Genomic DNA, 18,673 nt, shown 5'->3' on the forward strand with positions numbered 1-18,673 from the left:
AACAATTCAAATGATTAATTTACCACAAGGCAAAAGTGGTTTTCCATGAAGGTTCTGCTTGGAATAAACGATTTTAATTGACCAGGTAAAGCCCACTAAGCTATGAGCTATTATTCAGAGGCAACCTGGCCACACATAATAGCTCATAAAAGTGGCTTTTCATCATGTGGGAATTTATAGTTGCAGCCTAATAATCTCAACGCATGTTTCTAAAAGAACAGGGCAAAACCAAAGAACCCATAAAAAAATCCATGCGATCACGGGGATAGAGAACACGCAAACTACAAATATACAACAGGCATCAGGGTCAGGATCGAACCAACGAGCTCCTGCATACCAGGTGAGGGAGATGACATCTCACCAGTTGAAAACGTTTAAGTATTTTTGGGGATTTTTTTTACCAGGAATAATCTGCAGCATCAAAAGAAAACCATAAATACAACAGAATACTCAACCCGACTCGGAAAATAACCCATCGTAACCCTACTTGCTGTACTGTCTCGGACAACCAAAGCAACATTTTCCAAGAGAGGGGGTGTCTGTTGGAGTCACACACCAACCCCACCTGCAAGTCACATTTTGTGATACAATGTTACATTATCCCCATCTGTTATTACAAATTAATACCCCATTGAAATCAAGCGAATCCCACTGAACTGAGTTGGCAAAGTGAAAGTGTGGTAATGACCTTCATCTCCTCCTCGGCGCTGTCAAAGCCCATGAGGATGTTGATGATATCGAAGCCGGTGTTGGGCATGTTCTTCTGATGAACTCCTCGCAACAGGCCGCACAGCGTCTGGGGAACAAACCAATTTAAATATTGCGTTATACCTCTTGATAATTATCCGTGGGCAGCTCATGTGGGTTGAGGATTGACCGTGCCTGACAACATTAATGTCTTCATAGGCGAGCTGCTCCCCACTTGTTGGGGAGCAGTGACTCACTGCCCATGTGGTCGCAAATGTCTGCAAGCAAATGGTGAAGAATCATTTTAACAATTCAATTAAAAAAACTGGACAACTTGACAGTTTTTCCTCGGTGTATTATTTGCTGTATGCAATGTGTGTTATGCATTGCTGTGTGAAAGAATTACCTTGTTTTATTCGTCTGCATCCCTAGTCTAGCAGATAAACAATAAATGTTTCTATAGCCGATTTAAATGTTTTGCATTATCCGTGCTTTTGTTTTATCCAGGCCATTCTTCCTCTCTCCTCACGACCCCAGACAATTGAGAGTTGACTATATGTAGCTCTATAAATGCTTGTGGCACTATAAATGCAGGGTTTGCGCAATGTCTCCCTGGAGCCTAATTGCTTGAGAAATTAGACGAAGCTCATCTTTCTGTCCGTGGCCTTATGTCAGTGCAGGAATTTCCACATCAGCATTACTGGATAAAGTCAATCCACAGGTCAAAAACTATCGACTGCCTACAAAGCAGGACTAAATACACTGTACATATATCAATACAGTAAAACCTTGGATTGTGAGCATAATTCGTTCCGGAAACGTGTTTGCAATCCAAAGCACTCGCATATCAGTTGTGATCACGTGACGCTCGGCAGACAAAGCGTATACACGTACTACTCGTATTGCAAGACCTCGCTCATTTACCAAATTAATATTTAAAAATTTTGCTCGTCTTGCAAAACACTCGCAGACCAAGTTACTCGCAAGGTTTTACTGTATTGCTAAAGTGGGTTGAGACCATACAATGCTCCAACACAGTGAAAATCCAGCTGGGTGGGGAGGGTGGAGAGGGTGGGGCTGGGTGGGGGGTGGGAGCAGTGGGGCTGGGTGGGGAGGGGCTGGTCACCCCGTGGTGCCCGTATAAAACTCAACGTTTAACCTACTCACGCCGGCTTGTGCCCACCCTCACAGTCGGGAATATTTGCGGAATACACCACGCCGCCGTTGACCCTAGCCATTGACCGAGCAACCCAACATTCCTACCAGCTCCCTCCGCAGGAATGTGTTAAGCATGCTCCTGGGGCACATTCATGTGTGGGGTGCATCACACACACACCTGCAGGGAATTTACTACACGGATCTGGTGCTCCTCACGCAGCGCCAGCACACTGTGGTGGAAGAGCCCGTTGATGTTGTCCTTGAGCTGTAACAGCATCTCCCCATTCAGAGCCTCCAGCCGCCCCTCAAGGTACTCCAAGTTCACCTAAAAAATAACATAAACAAACTACATTGATGCTGTGACCTAAATTGAAAAACGACTTGAAGGCACTTTCCAGTACATACATCTTTCACACATTTTATACAAAGCTGTCAAACTGCCCCAGTTGTGAAAATTCACCCAAGAGCAGCATTAATCCACTTAGCATGCACACTCTTGTCAAAAACCGTATCGGGATTAAAAACTCATGATAGCCCTGATTTGGGCTCTGACTTAAAACTTTACGTAGAAATGCATGACATAAGTTGTAATGGGAAGCTGGTTACATGACGGTGCATAAAAATTGACAAATGCCCTGCCACCAGCACCATCGAGGCAGGTTGGGGTCTGACTGCTGCATGCTGTTACCCCCACAGCTCCACAACTCTAATCCAGGTTGGATTAATTTGTTGTTCAATGAGCTTTAGTCAGTACTTATTCATACCCAGTGGCAGCCAAAAGGCAATGGGAAAAAAATTTGTTGACATGGAAAATGCAGTCTTTTTATGGCACAGCCAAGCAAATATCATCTTGAAATCCTGCGTGATTTTACTATCTCCGAGAGGCACCATCTATAAGCCCTGCAGCTCGGTCTCATGCACATGGTGACTTGGTCTCCGTGTTAAGTACCGACCCCAACTCCAAGTCACTAGAGTCAGAAGAAGGGCTAAGTTGTTACTGTCAAGTCTGATTGTAAGTGAACAAGCAGTGCTTCAGCAATAACCCTGACAACGTCACTGCTGATTCCACCGTCGGCTGAAACCTTAAAAACCCTTGGGCATCAAACATGCCTCTGGGTCAGCACCTCCCACAAATTGGACAGTTTAGATAACGCATTTAGCCTTTTTTAGCAAAACTTCTAAATATAGTTTATTCCAGATGTATTTGGCAATCTCATCAGAGAATCCAAATTGTTGAATGTAATGCGGTTTATAACGCATGTTACAGTGTGTCAAGTACACAGTCTTGAATTATTTGGCAAGAGCAGCCATGGCATTGTGAAGAATCAACCGTTTCATTCCAATAAAATTATCAAAATTCCAATCATCATGCTGCCATATTCCAATGGGACAGTATGTTAGTTTTGGTGAAATTTATTTCTACTATAACCACCATAAACAAATAGAACACAAAACATTTGTCTTAAGGTGACAAAATAATACAGAGCTGGTTTAAAAGTCATCACGCCCACTGCTGTGAGCATACATATGAAGTAAAACTGCATAAATCTGCAAACTGAAGCTGAAAAGAGGTTAAATAGTAGTACAACTATCACCAGCTGGGTGGGGAAAACATCAACATATGATGACATTTGTCAGTGCAAGATTCCCTGGGTGAATGCAAAGTGTGGTATTTTATCAAATTTCACAATGCTGACATGGCATATAGGGATGTGTGCAAAAATGTACATCTCACCTTCATTAAAAAGAGCTCCTCCCAGAATCGAGGATTATTCTGAGCTGGATCCTCAGTCTAAGGCAACAAAATATAAACAAGATCATACTGACACCACTGTATTACTTAGCAATGTCAGTATAATCAGACCAACTGACATTAACTGATGCAGCATACTTTACAATGTTTTCTAAATATTGTCTCACCACTGAAAATCATTGCATTGCAACACTATAAATAAACATTAAAAGGTCCTCAAATGATAGTGAATCATGGAATACTGTTTCTAACTTATATATGTATCGGGCAACAAACTGCCTGGATAAAACTCAAAGAAAGTCAAAAAAATCTCAAGTGTCTCAGCACCTTTGGTGATTCTAAAACCAGTGATAGAAATTCCACATTCTCTTGAAGGCGATAAGTCTCTCCGTGATATATCAAAGTAGTACTCATGTCATTGACCTCAAAGGTATGAATTCCTGAGTGGACCCTCAAACTGGGATATGAAATCAGAACTTTGCAACTGTTCGTCAAGCACTCCAAACACAGCTACCACCCAGCCCGTTGGAAACCTACTTGTGGTACTGCCTCCAACAAATAATACCTCTGTTGCCAAGCCACATTGGCTCCAATGCTATATTATCCACCTATCCTGGCTCAAGGTAATTTTACAACAGGTCTACATCGCCAACACTGCAACCACACACATGACCCATGTGCTCTCCGTGCACCACAGTACCTTGAAGATCTCGTCATACATGAGCACCACCTTCTCCTTGAGCATCTTCTTGGCGCTGGAGGACTTGCGCAGGAGGCCCGCCTTCTTCTCAGGCTGTGCCATGGTTGAAGGCCAAGCGCAGCCGGACCACACAGCTCTGTGCAGGCACACACACGCGATCCCATTGCATTATAATACTTGTCATGTTCTTACGCCCGGTAATCAAGTATATGTATACACTGCTTGCATATTTGCACATGAATAAACTCTAGTAACACAATCAGACCAGAACGTACCAGGCTCTCATAGGGTCCATTCGCTCTTTCTCTCCCCCGGCCGCTTTGGGGTGGATATCCACACATCTCTCTGTGTGTCTCTGTTTGTCAAATTTAACAATTAACTTCTAATTTTAGCAATCTTTGGAGATCATAATCAACCAGGCTATGCGTTAACTGTGTTAGCCAACTCTCTGTGTTGCATTGCATTTCCAAAAAAAATACTCAATTTTGTTTTCTCAAACTGCCTATTTCTCTCTCTAAAATTTACCAGGCTCTCATAGGGCCATTCGATCTTTCTCTCCCTCGGTCGCTTCGGGGTGGATTAATTGACATGCTCATTTCTCTGCTCCAGCAGCTGCCCCAGCAGACCCACCTCTCCCGCTGCCCACCCCTCTCTCTCTCTCTATTTAAGGCCTAGACACAGAGGCATTGGGTCTCTGTGTGTCTATGTTGTGTGTCTCTGTGTTGTCTCTGCTTGTGTGTCTGTCTGTGTTTTGTCTCTCTCTCAAATTTAGTTCAACCTGATGATGGTTGCTCGTGTTGCAATCGAAACGTCATATTCCATAATTTAATATATTTTCCTTCTACGTGACTTTACCAAAATAACCAAAGAGTAATCTTAACACCTGTTTTGTTGCCAGAAACAAGGGGAAACTTATTCTCAAATTTTGATACTGGCAAAGGAGGTCCCATGATGTAGCTGCTCACCCTGAGCTCTCTTTACTCTGATAGTGCATTGTCTTTGTGCTGTATGCCTTTTGGTGTCCTCTGGTCTAACACCGTTTAAGATGAGGCTCGAAAGAAAGCTGTCTCTGGTGTAGCCCAATCAGTTTCAAAGACAATGCATTTTCTGTCAGAGCATGTTTTTTGTTTGCATGATGACCACAAGTATTGTGGTTAATGCAGACATGATTCCTTGTAAAAAGTTTCAGTTTGGTGTTTTAACATCTTAACACCTGTTTTGTTGCCAGAAAAAAGGGGAAAAACCTATTCTTATAGCTAAAGTAAACTTAATACTCTACCAATATTTGCATTCTAGCCACTCACATTGTCGCTTTGACTTAACCTATAAATATTCTTCGCATGTTGCAGATCCATTGTAATTGAATCGTCTCATAACTTATCTTTTTGTACAATGCACATAAGCCTTTACAAACTAGAACAAAAAACTGTTTTGAAAAAAGCAAACCATGATGCGATAATCAGCCATGCTAACATAAACACACAATTTTAAATAAACAAATGCCAAGATTATAGCAATAATAAGGACAATGTTGAGGAAATAATTTTGTAAGATCGAAGCCTTTTAAAATAAATCAATCAGAATGTGAATTATGAACATGCCGCATTACGTAGACTCCCAAAAATATGATAAATCCGTTAGCCAAATATCTCGCATCACTCTTTTCGGCACAGCTGAAGTCTTCTGGTATTTGTACAACGAATAATTTCTCATCGTCTTCCTTGCAACACCTGGTGCAGGTGTGCATCTACAGTGAGCACACAAAAACTGTATAATTCTTTAACAATCTGGCTCCAGATTAATGCCATGTTGCACATGTATACTGCAAAGGACTTGGCTCCACCACTCCCATTCAAAGGTCCTGTAAAATGTAACAACACCTTGTGTATGACCTTCGACCTGCAAGCACGATTGAACATCACCAATACTCAATGTTCAATGTGGCAAATCTAAGTATTCCAGAAATACTGTACACCAATATTTACCATTATGAAAATTCCCTGTAATTGCACTTAACGCTGCACAATGCCAATGTCTCAGTGACAAAACGACAATTATTTAGAAAAAGTGTAATTGTGCATTATTCAGAAAGCTACAATTACAGAAATCCACATTCGGATCGAGAGAAAGTCAGATCGTGCATATGACCTTTATTTTTCACCAAGAGTCCATTGAGACATAATCTTTTTTAAAGCAGACCTGGGATTAAATAAATGCATCAAAACAGCAACACCAATGTATAAGCATCGCAATGCAAAAAAATATACTGTATTCTAAAAGTTTGCAATTCATTTTTTTTATATCTGAATATACTACAGATGACCATACCCCTTCATGGGTCTCACCACTGCTTCACGGCAGTCCAGTGTATCATGGCAGACTGTGTTTACACCTTGAATTAGGGCTGCCATCATGTTATTGAACAAATATCCGTTCCATATCGTGTCCTAAATAACATTTTAAACATTTTCAAATCACTGTAACTTAAATATTTTGTAAATAATGCTCAAATAAGATTTTACCAATTATCTATCAACTGGTAGATCAATGCCATGCCATGTAGCCGTCGCCTCTTGCGGTTTAGCCAGGGTTTGGAGGCATTTTCTAGGCTGCAATGTCATATAATTAATTAATACATTCGCTTTGAGGCCCTGCTGTCAGTTGCAGTGCCAGTCTGATGCACCCATCACCAACCCAATCATCCATGTGTCATGCATGTTGTTGCAATGGCTGCCCTTATATGCAACTGTGCAACAAACACACGAAGACGCATGTTTCCAGCGTAATGGGGACTCAACATTGCCAAAACCCTGTAATGGCAACCAGCTAACAAGGGCTGGAAATTTGACTTAGGATATTCAACCCAAAACCCATGAACAGAAAGAATAACGGCATGCAGCCATCGATTTAATTGGTGTTATAAGGAAAGTGTGCGACTGTGGTCCATTGTTGCTTCACGATATGCAATTCATGACTTCCTTATTAATTATTTTGGTGACACGGGGGGTTTTCTCTGAACTTTACATGATTTTGTGTAATGGCTATAAGTAAACCTGTGCATACACATGTTCTTGTGGTTTCTGCAAATATAACTTTTGAGTATGAAAGTTTGAAATGCGCATGAAAGTATAAGTGCCCGTGTCTCACGGGGGGTGGTGTTCATCTCCTGTAGCTATAACCCAGGTCTTTGTCTCGCCCCTCCCACCACCACCACAACATTAATCACCACTTTTCACATGAGCAGAACTATTTTAAATGATGCCCATATCCATTGCCACGTTTTAGTGCGCTGCTTCCTTGTGCTATGCTTCTTTCCCTGTATTGCACTCCTATTCAATGGCTACCGCTTCCTGCCCTGTTGAAGTACTACTGGACCTTCGCTCAGATTGCATGTCTTTTGTCAGCATACACCATGCCCTCTTGTTTTGCATCAAACCCCTGATCATGCACCATGCTCCATACCCCGTCAACACCTTGATCAATGCCCAATGCTGTCAGCACACCAATCCATATACCATACACTGTATCAACACCATGTCCTGTTAACTTAACACGTACATTTTTCAGTCAATATCATAATTCATAATTGATGCAATTTTTGGTGCGAGTATCATGACCGTGCCCTGTACTGTCAGCATATGACCTGTAAGACTAACCCATGCCTTGTCAAGTGACCCCAGGCTCTCTCGTCAACAGCAACCCATGCGCCGTGCCCTGTATCGGGAGCTGCCCATATCCTCACCGTCACCGTGCCCCGTGTCCTGCAACACATTTACCAACTTGCCCTCTCCTGCGAGCATCCTGCCCTCCTGTCCATTTGCCAAATTCCAGACACTCGTCAACAAACCCAAACCTCTTCCTAATGCTAGCCTCAACACCCACACAGCTTCGCCAACGTTCTCGCGTGACCAGGGCGGCCGCCTCGACTTTAAACAACACCCCCCACCCCCCCCCCCACGAAAATAAGAGGCGCCGTCCGCCACTAAGTGCACTTTTTCGCTGGCAATTCACGAAACAGACCCCCACGTGTACGGGCGAACCGAATGACTGGCAGATGCGCCACAGTCCTGTACAGTACTCCAAAAGACAAACATCCACCCGTATCGCCTCAACAGACTCGTGGTGGCAAGTGCTGCGAACGAGCAGCTCCAATGAAGGCCGCCACGGCGCACGAGGGGGTAAGGTGGCCAGCACCACACCCGGCCGCCTTTGTCTCCCCAAAGACGACGTGTACGCGGCGAACCAGGCAACACATTTGAGGCTTCAATGGACCTAGGGGAGGCCCAGGGCCGGTTGACGCACAATTCGTCCGTGTCAAAAGCACGCCAACGACGACGCGTCAGGAGCCAGGCGACTGCGACCGCCACTCACCTGGGTCCAGTGGCTGACTGACGGGGTCACAACGGGGTCACAGAGGGGGGCGGGACGGGCGAGTGAGGGGGCGGGGCGCTGTCACTGCAATGAGAAGGGGGGAAGAGAAAGGGGGGAGGGTCTCGAGGCGGTGGGGGCACAGAGAGGCGGTGGGGGTTGGTGGGGGGCGAGGGTGGAGTGAGGGGGGGGCTGTTAGGGGGGTCTCGCGCGCTCCCCCTGACAGAGCTGGGCCTCGCGCGCGCCACTGACGCGCACCACTTCCGCTCTCTCGCGGTGCGACACTTCCGGGTCTCTTCACCCGCCCACTTTTATCCCCCGCCCTCTATCAGCCAGCCCCACCCACCCGCTCTCACCCTCCGCCCACTCTCAACCCCGACGCCCCGCCCACTCTCAGCCAGCCCCCACCCACCCGCTCTCACCCTCCGCCCACTCTCAACCCCGACGCCCCGCCCACTCTCAGCCAGCCCCCCACCCCCGTCACGTGACGCGGATTTAAATCGTGCGGGAGCGCTGTCAGGGATGAATGAATTGGCGACAGAATGAATGAGAAATTATGTTTAATGTTTTAGGCCCCATATTTGGAGTCATCGGGCGTGGCTTTGACCCAATAAGCAATACTGGAACAGGAATCGACGGGTTTTTAACGATCCAATGCTCGATTAAACGGGAATCTACCGAGCAGACAGCTGTGATATTTAGAAATGAAATCGTTAAAGTGATTCCTCCATCATGGGACCTCCTTTGCCAGTACCATAATATGAGAAGAGGTTTCCCCCTTTTTTCTGGCAACAGGTGTTAAGATGTGAAAACACCAAATTTAAACCTTTTACAAGGAATCGTGTCTGCATTCACCACAATACTTGTGGTCAGAATGCAAACAAAAAACACACTGCTAATATATGCAGTCTTTGAAACTGATTGGCCCACACCAGAGACAGCTTTCTTTCGAGCCTAGTCTCACACGGTGTTAGACCAGAGGACACCAAAAGTCGAACAGCACAAAGACAAAGCCACTATCAGAGTAATGAGAGCTCGGGTGAGCAGCTACATCATGGGGCCTCCTTTGCCAGTACCAAAATATGAGAATAGGTTTTCCCCTTTTTTCTGGCAACAAAACAGTTGTGTTAAGATGTGAAAACACCAAACTGAAATCTTTTGCAAGGAATCATGTCTGCATTAACCACAATACTTGTGGTCAGAATGCAAACAAAAATCATACTCTGATGAGAATAGGGTTTTCCCTTTTTTCTGGCGTCCTCTGGTTTTGAGACTAGGCTCAAAAGAAAGCTCTCTCTGGTGTGGATCAAAGACAATGCATATATTATCAGAGTACGTTTTTTGTTTGCATTTTGACCACAAGTATTTGGTTAATGCAGATATGAATCCTCGTAAAAAATTTGGTGATTTAACATCTTAACACCTGTGTTGTTGCCAGAAAAAAAGAGGAAACCCTCTTCTCATAAGTGATTCCTGTCACATAATTTCTGGATCTTAAAACTCCTGATTGGATGCCTTCAACATTAACATAAGTTATCATTGATTCGGTAGCGGATTCCTTTTATCCTGTTACAGCACCCTTAATCAATAAGATGCCCTTAAACAAGAGTGTACATGAGAACGACTGACGAGACGACACTGTGGAGACATTTTTTTTAATTAGGTGGGTCTTACCAAAGTCTCCAACGAAAATCTAATTTAGATTTGAAGTTTTCATGACTGCAGGGATCCATACTCCTTGGTTCATTCAGTAAAGTCACGTGGGTATAAAATAAAATACATTCAATTAAATCACGACGTTTCGAGCAGTTGACCTGCTGTATCCGTTCCGCCTGATGACGGTTGCTTGTGTTGCGATCGAAACGTCGTGATTTAATTTAATTTATACCTACGTGACTTTACTGAAATAACCAAAGAGTATGACAATTTAATTGATAAGCACCCAAACAAATCCGATGACTCGTTTCGTTCAAAGACTTTCTCTTGGCCTCAAAAAGTCTTTGGAGAAGTAATTACAGTGGTGGGATTTGGCCACAAAGTCTTTGAAGAAGTAATTACAGTGGTGGGATTTTCCCCATTCGGAGAAGTGTCACAAGATTTTGCAGTATAAACAAGCGAGTAAGTTTTGAGTTACACCTGGTGTGAATTTAATGTTTACAAGAAATGCTAAAAGTGGTTTCTAACACAATCCCCAAATGTGGTGATTGATGCAAAAGATGGCAGTGAATTTGAATACAGTATCCATCTATGAAGATTATATATATTATCTGGTATTAATCTTTAACACAACCGCCCAACCAATTTTTGCTTAAAATGTGTAAACAAAAAATACATCCCATTGTGTTAGTTTTGTCAGTCTCTCTAAGCTGAAACCTAATGTTGACAGTGATTAAACACTCATTAACCAGCTAGCTAAATGAGAGCCCAGGCTTAATGCGTTTGCTTTACAAGATACTCACCGATGGCAGATGGTGACCGGCGCTCACCATTGTGAATGCAGCTGCGTTTGAGTAAAACTGCTAACTCCATTGCTTTATCTTCACAGTCCAAGCTCTCAATATTTAATCGCAAAGCTCTGGATACAACCGCATTTAACCGAAACCAACCATATGGCAACGATAGTGTGTGCAATTTACCGTTGCCAATTACAACGAATGTTTAACCCGCAAGATCATACGTCGGCAGTATTGTTTGTGATGTCTGTTTCGTAACGCATTGTGGCTCAATGGGTTATGGTCGTAAAGTACTTGAATGTAAATTATTTGACGTCCATAATCGATGACTATATTGCGTGGTGCTGTCAATTTTCAGAACAAAATACTCATTATTTCAGGCTTCCTAAGTGCAGCGCAGCAAAAAACTGAGCCAGTTCACACTTCCGAGTGAAGGTACAGGACACTTACGTTTATTTTAAATCGTGAAATTAGTTTTATTCAGAAGTATACTGCCAACACGGGTGAACAAATAGGCAGGATCCCTCTTGCAAAATCTGCAAAAGTCAGCAGATGTTGCGACCACGCGTGTTGATTGGTGTCCCAATTCAAATCAGTGGCAGAAGAAGCAGTGTGCTGCACACGTCCACCGATGTACCAGGGTTGACCTTTAAGTTGCGATCATCAGCATCCCGGCTAAGATAGCGGGCAAGACTCTGGCTAAATGGTCATGGGAACGTGCTCGGACACAGCTGTGCCCTGACTCCGTCACGACTCCAAGCCCACGTGACGCCGTGTAAACAACACCCCCGGGGGGGGGTGAGGGCAGCAGCACCACCACAACCAACCACCACTATTACCATCAGAATGAGAAACTGTATTTATCCTGGAGAGCTTTGATGAGCTTTTTCACAGATCTCCTGTAGGGGCGGGTCAGAAAGTAAAAATAAATAACAAAAAAACTATAGGAATGCAAAGTAGATGAAAGGTAAGGAAATCACTATAAATAAACATACTCTTTGGTTCTTTCGGTAAAGGCACGTAGGTATAAAATCAATATAAATAAATAAAAATTCCCAGGTAAAGTCAACTGAGCTATTAGTTATTTATCAGAAGCGACCTTGTGACAGATGATAGGTCAACGAAGTGGCCTATCACGTGGAAATGTATGGCAGCTAAATAATCTAAACGCGTGTTTCATCATCAAATCATCAATATAACCACTGCAGTCGTACATGATCACCAGCTCCTTTAATACCATCATCAGTGTTACTGTCATCAAAAACACCTTAATTATAGCTTATACTACCATCATAATAACCCTTATCACATCACGACCAATACCATCGTCATCATATCGTTACAATCAGATATTACCTGAACCACTTTACCAATGCTAACATAACATCACGATCACCACAATAAAATAGCAATACATTCACAAAATAAGCGGCTAACATTCTTATCACCATTAATCATCTCCATCACAATTTGAATCACTGCCATTTCGTGACTACGGCAGTGCAACCCAGCAAACATTTTGTAATGCGTCGCTAATTAGGTTCCAGTTTTCACTGGGTAACTCCTGGGAGGAACTCGTTTAGGGAACGAAAGGTCATTGTATTTCCAGTTTTCATTGTCATATGAAATGTATCTATACATAGAATATAATGTATACATCAATTAATTCATCATCACTATCGCCATTATCACTTTCACAATCGTCACTATCACCATAGTCACTATCACCATCATCACTATCATCACCACCACTATCATCACTATCACCATCATCACTATCACCACCATCACCACCACCATCACCACCATCACCACCACCACCATCATCATCATCATCACCACCATCACCACCATCACCATCACCACCACCACCATCACCACCATCACCACCACCATCATCACCACCACCACCACCATCACCACCACAACCATCACCACAACCACCACCATCACCACCACCATCACCACAACCACCACCATCACCACCACAACCATCACCACCACCATCACCACCACTATCACCACCACCATCATCACCACCACCATCACCACCACAACCATCACCACCATCACCACCACCATCACCATCACCACCACCATCATCACCATCATCACCACCATCACCACCACCATCACCACCATCACCACCACCATCACCACCGCCACCATCATCACCACCACAACCATCATCACCACCATCACCACCACCACCATCATCACCACAACCATCACCACCATCACCATCATCATCACCACCACCACCATCACCACCACCACCACCATCATCATCATCATCATCACCACCACCACCATCACCACCACCACAACCATCACCACCACAACCATCACCACCATCACCACCACCATCATCACCACCACCATCACCACCACCACCAGAACCATCACCATCACCACCACCATCACCACCACCATCACCACCATCACCACCACCATCACCACCACCATCACCACCACCACCATCACCACCACCACCATCACCACCACCACCATCACTACCATCACCACCACCATCACCACCACCACCACCATCACCACCACCATCACCACCACCATCACCATCACAACCATCACCACCACAACCATCACCACCATCACCACCACCATCATCACCACCACCATCACCACCACCATCACCATCACCACCACCATCACCACCACCATCACCACCACCATCACCACCACCATCATCACCACCACCATCACTACCACCATCATCACCACCACCACCACCATCATCACCACCACCATCATCACCACCATCATCACCACCATCACCACCACCATCATCACCACCATCACCACCACCACCACCATCGCCACCACCACCATCGCCACCACCACCATCACCACCACCATCACCACCACCACCACAACCATCACCACCACCATCACTACCATCACCATCGTCACTTTCGCTTGTGACCACATCTCGTGACTCCCTCGTGACTCCCAGAGGCGCGTTGCCCGGGGACCGCGGCGAATACCGCCGTGCACGCCAAACGTCTCGCTCACTCGTGCCGCCTCCCAGCGCTCATTCGCATCGACTCGAGCTGGAGAAGAAGAAGAAAAAAGATGCCTCACGTCCCCTCGAGCGTGCAACAGAGCAACACACACCCCATACACGTGGTCGCAACGCGCACACCCTCAAGACGTTTTAATAACCGGCACATGGCGTGTGTCATTAGCTTATCAATTAAGATCGCTGCAGAATTGGCAGCGTCGCCGTTCGAGAGTGCCGGGCAGTGATGGCCGAGTGTGCAGGGGCGACCGTGAGAGAAGAAGCGATCGGCGGCCACGGGAGGGGAGGGGGTTGTGTGATTGTCAACCAAACTCTGCCCGCCACTTCCCTTACACGCAAATTTGCCGCGGACCCCCCCCTCCTCCTCCTCCCAGCTGATGCAGCCTTCGTCAACATCGACAAGAGGAGGAGGAGGCGGCCGCTGCTGCTGCTGCTTTCCCCACGCCGCTCGTCGCGGATTAACGATGGCAACATCATCAGCAGCACCAACATCATCAGCAACATCAGCAGCAGCAACAACATCAGCGGCAACAATGGGAGCTCGCTAGCAGCTCGCCTCTCGCTCACTCACGGGCTCAGGCGACTTCCACTCGCCTCTCTCACATCGCCCTCTCGTCACGCTCACACGAGGGGTGTTAATAGGTGCTCGCAAACTTCACACACACACAGGGACTTAATAGGAGCTCACTAACTTCACACACTCACAGGGCCTTAATAGGCGCTCGCTGACTTCACACTCACACACTCACAGAGCCTTAATAGGAGCTCACTAACTTCACACAATCACACTCACATGGGCTTAATAGGAGCTCACTAACTTCACACAATCACACTCACATGGGCTTATTAGGAGCTCACTAACTTCACACAATCACACTCACATGGACTTAATAGGCGCTCGCTAACTTATCCAGCAACGCCCATCCGTCGGTGACAGGAGGTGGACTTTGTCGGGGGGCGACGCGAGATGGACAATCGGCCGACGAGGTGGAGCGGGCGCCGCGGGCTGCTGACGAGGCGTGGTGGATGCGGCGCGGAGACGAGCGAGGTGGACGACTTGTGAAAGGTGGAAGGTTGACGCCGCGTTTTGACGATGGACATTGGAGGTAAAGCGTTGAGGGCGGAGGGCGAATTCAAAGTGTTCAAGATGGACAATGGAGCGAGAGTGTTTGGTGTAGACGTGCTGCTGGAGATGAACGGTGGAGGTGGAGCATTGTGCGTTGACAGGGCGACGAAGGTGGACAACGGAGACGAAGCTTCCGTGGGGAAGTCGTTCAAGATGGAAAATGGGAGCAGTGGGAAAGAGGTGTTGAAGATGGCAAATGGAGGTGGAGCGTTTGGCGTTGGCGAGACGTTAAAGGTGGGAAATGGAAACGTGGCGTTGGACTTGGACAAGGCGTTAAAGATGAATCAGAGAGGCGAGGATTTGTGTACGAGTAAGGTGGCAGAGGTGGAAGATGGGGACAAGGTGTTGCGTACGAACGACGTGTTAAAGAACACAGACGAGGGAGGCAAGGGCTCAGGTCGAGACGAGCTGGTGAAGATGAACAAAGTTGACAAGGTCTCGCGGAAGGCCAAGAGAGACAAAGTGCCAAAGATGTGCAAGTCGCCCAACGCTGCCAAGGTGGACACCGTGTTGAGGAGAGACGACGCCAACGAGCCGGATGGGGCGTGTGGACTGGACGAGGTGGGCCAGGTGTGCGACCTGGATGCGCTGGACACGGTGTGCGAGGTGGACGAGTTGGGGCCACTCGAGCAGATTCTGTCCGATGGCGTCCTGGCCATGGTTCGCTGTGGGCGCTCGTTCGCCATGGCTCGTAGCGGACGGGCGCTGGTGACCCTCGACCACGCCGACCGGTTCGGGTACGCCGACGTGTCGGACGCTATCGTGGACGTGCTCGTGTTGCCGCCGCCTGGGACCGCCACGAACGATGCGGCGCCCGAGCCGGAGGAGGAATCGTCCACGGAGGCGACGGCGGCGGCGGCGCCCCCTCCTGCTGTGGCGCTGGTGGCGGTGGTGTTCGAGAGCGGGCGCGTGGATTTCTGGAGGAGTGACGTGCGGCGGCAGCGGCACGAGATGTCACCGGCCGGACGTGCCAACCTGTGCATCAGCCCTCGTGCCAGGGTGCTGTCTGCGGCCGCTCTCTCGTCGTGCCTGCTGTGGTGCGAGGCCCGCTCCTCTTCCGCGCCGCGCTCCAGCAGGGACCTGCTTCTGCGCCACTGCGTGTGCAGGCGAGCCGTGTCGCAGGCCACCGCCGGCGGCCCCGTCACGCTGGGAGGCGTGCAGGTGCTGCTCCACGGCTGTCCCGCCTTGCACGTGGTGCCGTCGGCGGACGTGGTGCACCTCGTGCCCTTCCAGCGGAACCCCGTGCCCCTGCAGTCGCTGCTGCCGCTGTGGTCGCCGCGCGATGGCACCGTGTCGGCGGTGGCCCTGCGCCGCGGCGGCGTCGTCTGCGCGAAGCGCCCGGACTCGGACGCCGATTTTAAGGGCCTGGCGCTGGGCTGCGTGAGCCCGCCGCCCACCAGCGAGCCCGTAGTGGCGCACGCCGCTTGCCGCGGAGGGGGATTGCTGCTGGGCCTCTCCGACGGCCGGGTGTGGCGTGTGGAGCGCGACGGGGCGTGCCGCGTGTTGTGCCGCTGCGATCTGTTGCGGCGCGGCTCGCGTTTGGACATGCTGGCTGTCAAAAACGCGTTGGCCGTTGCCTCTGATAGGGACGTGGAAATGTTCGACACTCGGAGTGGGCATCTGATAAGGAAAATAAAGGGCGGCGTTTGCATCTTGAGCATCACGTCGGACAGGGACGAGGATGAATTTCGTTTTCTGACTGAAAAAGGAATTTACCGAGCTGACACGGAGCCAGTACGATCGCACGGCAGTGGCAGCTTGAGACCACAGGACGTTTTATCGGCTTGGGTCTATGAAGAGGCCTGCAGTTACTACCAGAAACGAAGTTTGACTGGCAACAAAATTACACCGGAGCAGCTGAAACAAGGTGGCGCTGGAAAAGGAGCTGCTTTTGTTGTGGCCATCCTTTCCCATGCTGTGTGTCCCAAATATACCAATTCACAGGCCGCACCCTTTTCTGTGAATCTGGAAAATGCACTGAAGCCTTTGATCGAAAGCTATGTAAAAATTGAACAAATCAAGCGTACATTTGTTGTGGATGATGAAGCAGAAATTCAATACGCCGAGTTCATCAAAGAGGAGGTGTCCAGGCTGCTGCAGAGCAGGGACATGGACACACCTAAGCGATTCCAGAGTCTCCTTGACACATTCCTGAGTGAAACTCTGTCAGCAGTTTGGGACATCCTGGGGCCCAACGATGATGGAGCGGCAGCAGCAGCAGCAGCTGGAGGAGGGCTAAACGAATCCTGGCGGTGCGTGATGCAGGAGAGTACGGACCGGGACTGCGTGCCACCCGTCTACGAGCAGCTCTGCGTGGCGCTGTACCAACACCGGCCCGAGGATCTGCTTCCCTTTGTGGGAGCGGCACAGGAAAGTCAGCGAGCGGTGCCCAGGTCACGTCTGTCGGCCGACAGTGCCGCCACGCCTCCGCACCTGCGAGCGCTGTTCGTGCTGCCGGAGAGCAAAGGTGGCGGCGGCGGCGGCGAAGAAGCGGCGTTCATCCGCACCGAGCTTCTGTGCAGAGGCTCGCCGGAGGACGCCGCGCAGGCCATCCAGCTGCTGCTTAGCATGGGCATGTGGCAGCAGGCTGTGGCGGCCGCCAGCCGGTACCGCATCGACAACCAAATGCTGCAGGCCCAGGTGTTCACCACCTTCCTCGATGCGTTTACCTGCAGCCGGGGGCTGGACCCGTACGTGGGCAAAGTGTGGGAGTTGTGCCCGGACAGCATGACCGCCACGGACGTGCTGGCCACGGTGCTGCACCGCTTGCCCAACTCGCACGACGAGGCGCAGCCCTTCGTTCGGAGAGACGCGCAGATCACCATCGAGCTGCTGCGGCCACTGTTGACGCGGCTGCTGCTCAAGGAGAGCGCACGGTTCGAGATGTGACGGCGTGGTTTTTTTAGTTGCAGAGCGACGGTACAAAGTGTCGTGGTAGGCCGTGATTTGAAAATAACATTTAAGGAATATACCTCATGGCATTGCCGGCGCACGCGCATTTGTGGCACAGCGCTTCTGGAAGTGGGTTGGAGAGAGAGAGAGAGAGGGGGGGCACCACTCCATTCAGAGGTGGAGATACTTGAAGAGGTTTTAAACTTTGAAGTGCTTGTTGCTGCATTGCACATTCACATTGTGCTTGAATTGCGGCGCCAGCCTTGTGTTATTGAGGGCGTGTTTCGTTGGGCCCTCAGGAGAAGTCGTGGCCTGGCTCGCCTTGTCTTCGTGTTACAAAAAGCTGCCTCAGATCGGTCACTTTGCATGATGCCTAAATTGCACCATTTTTTTTCATGCGGTAATATTTAAACGTTTTTTTCTTTGCTGTTTATTTTCTGTTATAAATTAACAAAAGTGCTGTTCTCTTAAGATTGTAGCAGTGCATATTGTATTC

General features: G+C 48.0%; 2 protein-coding genes across 2 annotated transcripts in view; one reads left to right on the plus strand and one right to left on the minus strand.

Annotated features, from left to right (window-relative positions):
- Nucleotides 1-8,801, minus strand: part of ARMH3 (armadillo like helical domain containing 3) — an 87,455-nt gene extending 78,654 nt beyond the window's left edge. The window contains exons 1-5 of the mRNA XM_078599570.1: nucleotides 8,670-8,801; nucleotides 4,299-4,434; nucleotides 3,581-3,637; nucleotides 2,024-2,170; nucleotides 689-796 (exon numbers count right to left, since the gene is read on the minus strand). Of these exons, the coding sequence (XP_078455696.1) occupies nucleotides 689-796; nucleotides 2,024-2,170; nucleotides 3,581-3,637; nucleotides 4,299-4,400 (414 nt within the window). The 5' untranslated portion in view covers nucleotides 4,401-4,434; nucleotides 8,670-8,801. The remainder of the gene's footprint in view (nucleotides 1-688; nucleotides 797-2,023; nucleotides 2,171-3,580; nucleotides 3,638-4,298; nucleotides 4,435-8,669) is intronic.
- Nucleotides 8,802-14,113: 5,312 nt separating this feature from the next.
- HPS6 (HPS6 biogenesis of lysosomal organelles complex 2 subunit 3) lies at nucleotides 14,114-18,432 on the plus strand. The gene has a single exon (XM_078599571.1). It carries the CDS (start codon nucleotides 15,253-15,255, stop codon nucleotides 18,172-18,174), a length of 2,922 nt encoding a protein of 973 aa, XP_078455697.1. The 5' UTR covers nucleotides 14,114-15,252; the 3' UTR covers nucleotides 18,175-18,432.
- The last annotated feature ends 241 nt before the right edge of the window (nucleotides 18,433-18,673 follow it).

Source organism: Lampetra planeri, chromosome 12 (genome assembly GCF_965212315.1).
Source record: "Lampetra planeri chromosome 12, kcLamPlan1.2.h2, whole genome shotgun sequence".
NCBI lineage: Eukaryota > Metazoa > Chordata > Hyperoartia > Petromyzontiformes > Petromyzontidae > Lampetra > Lampetra planeri.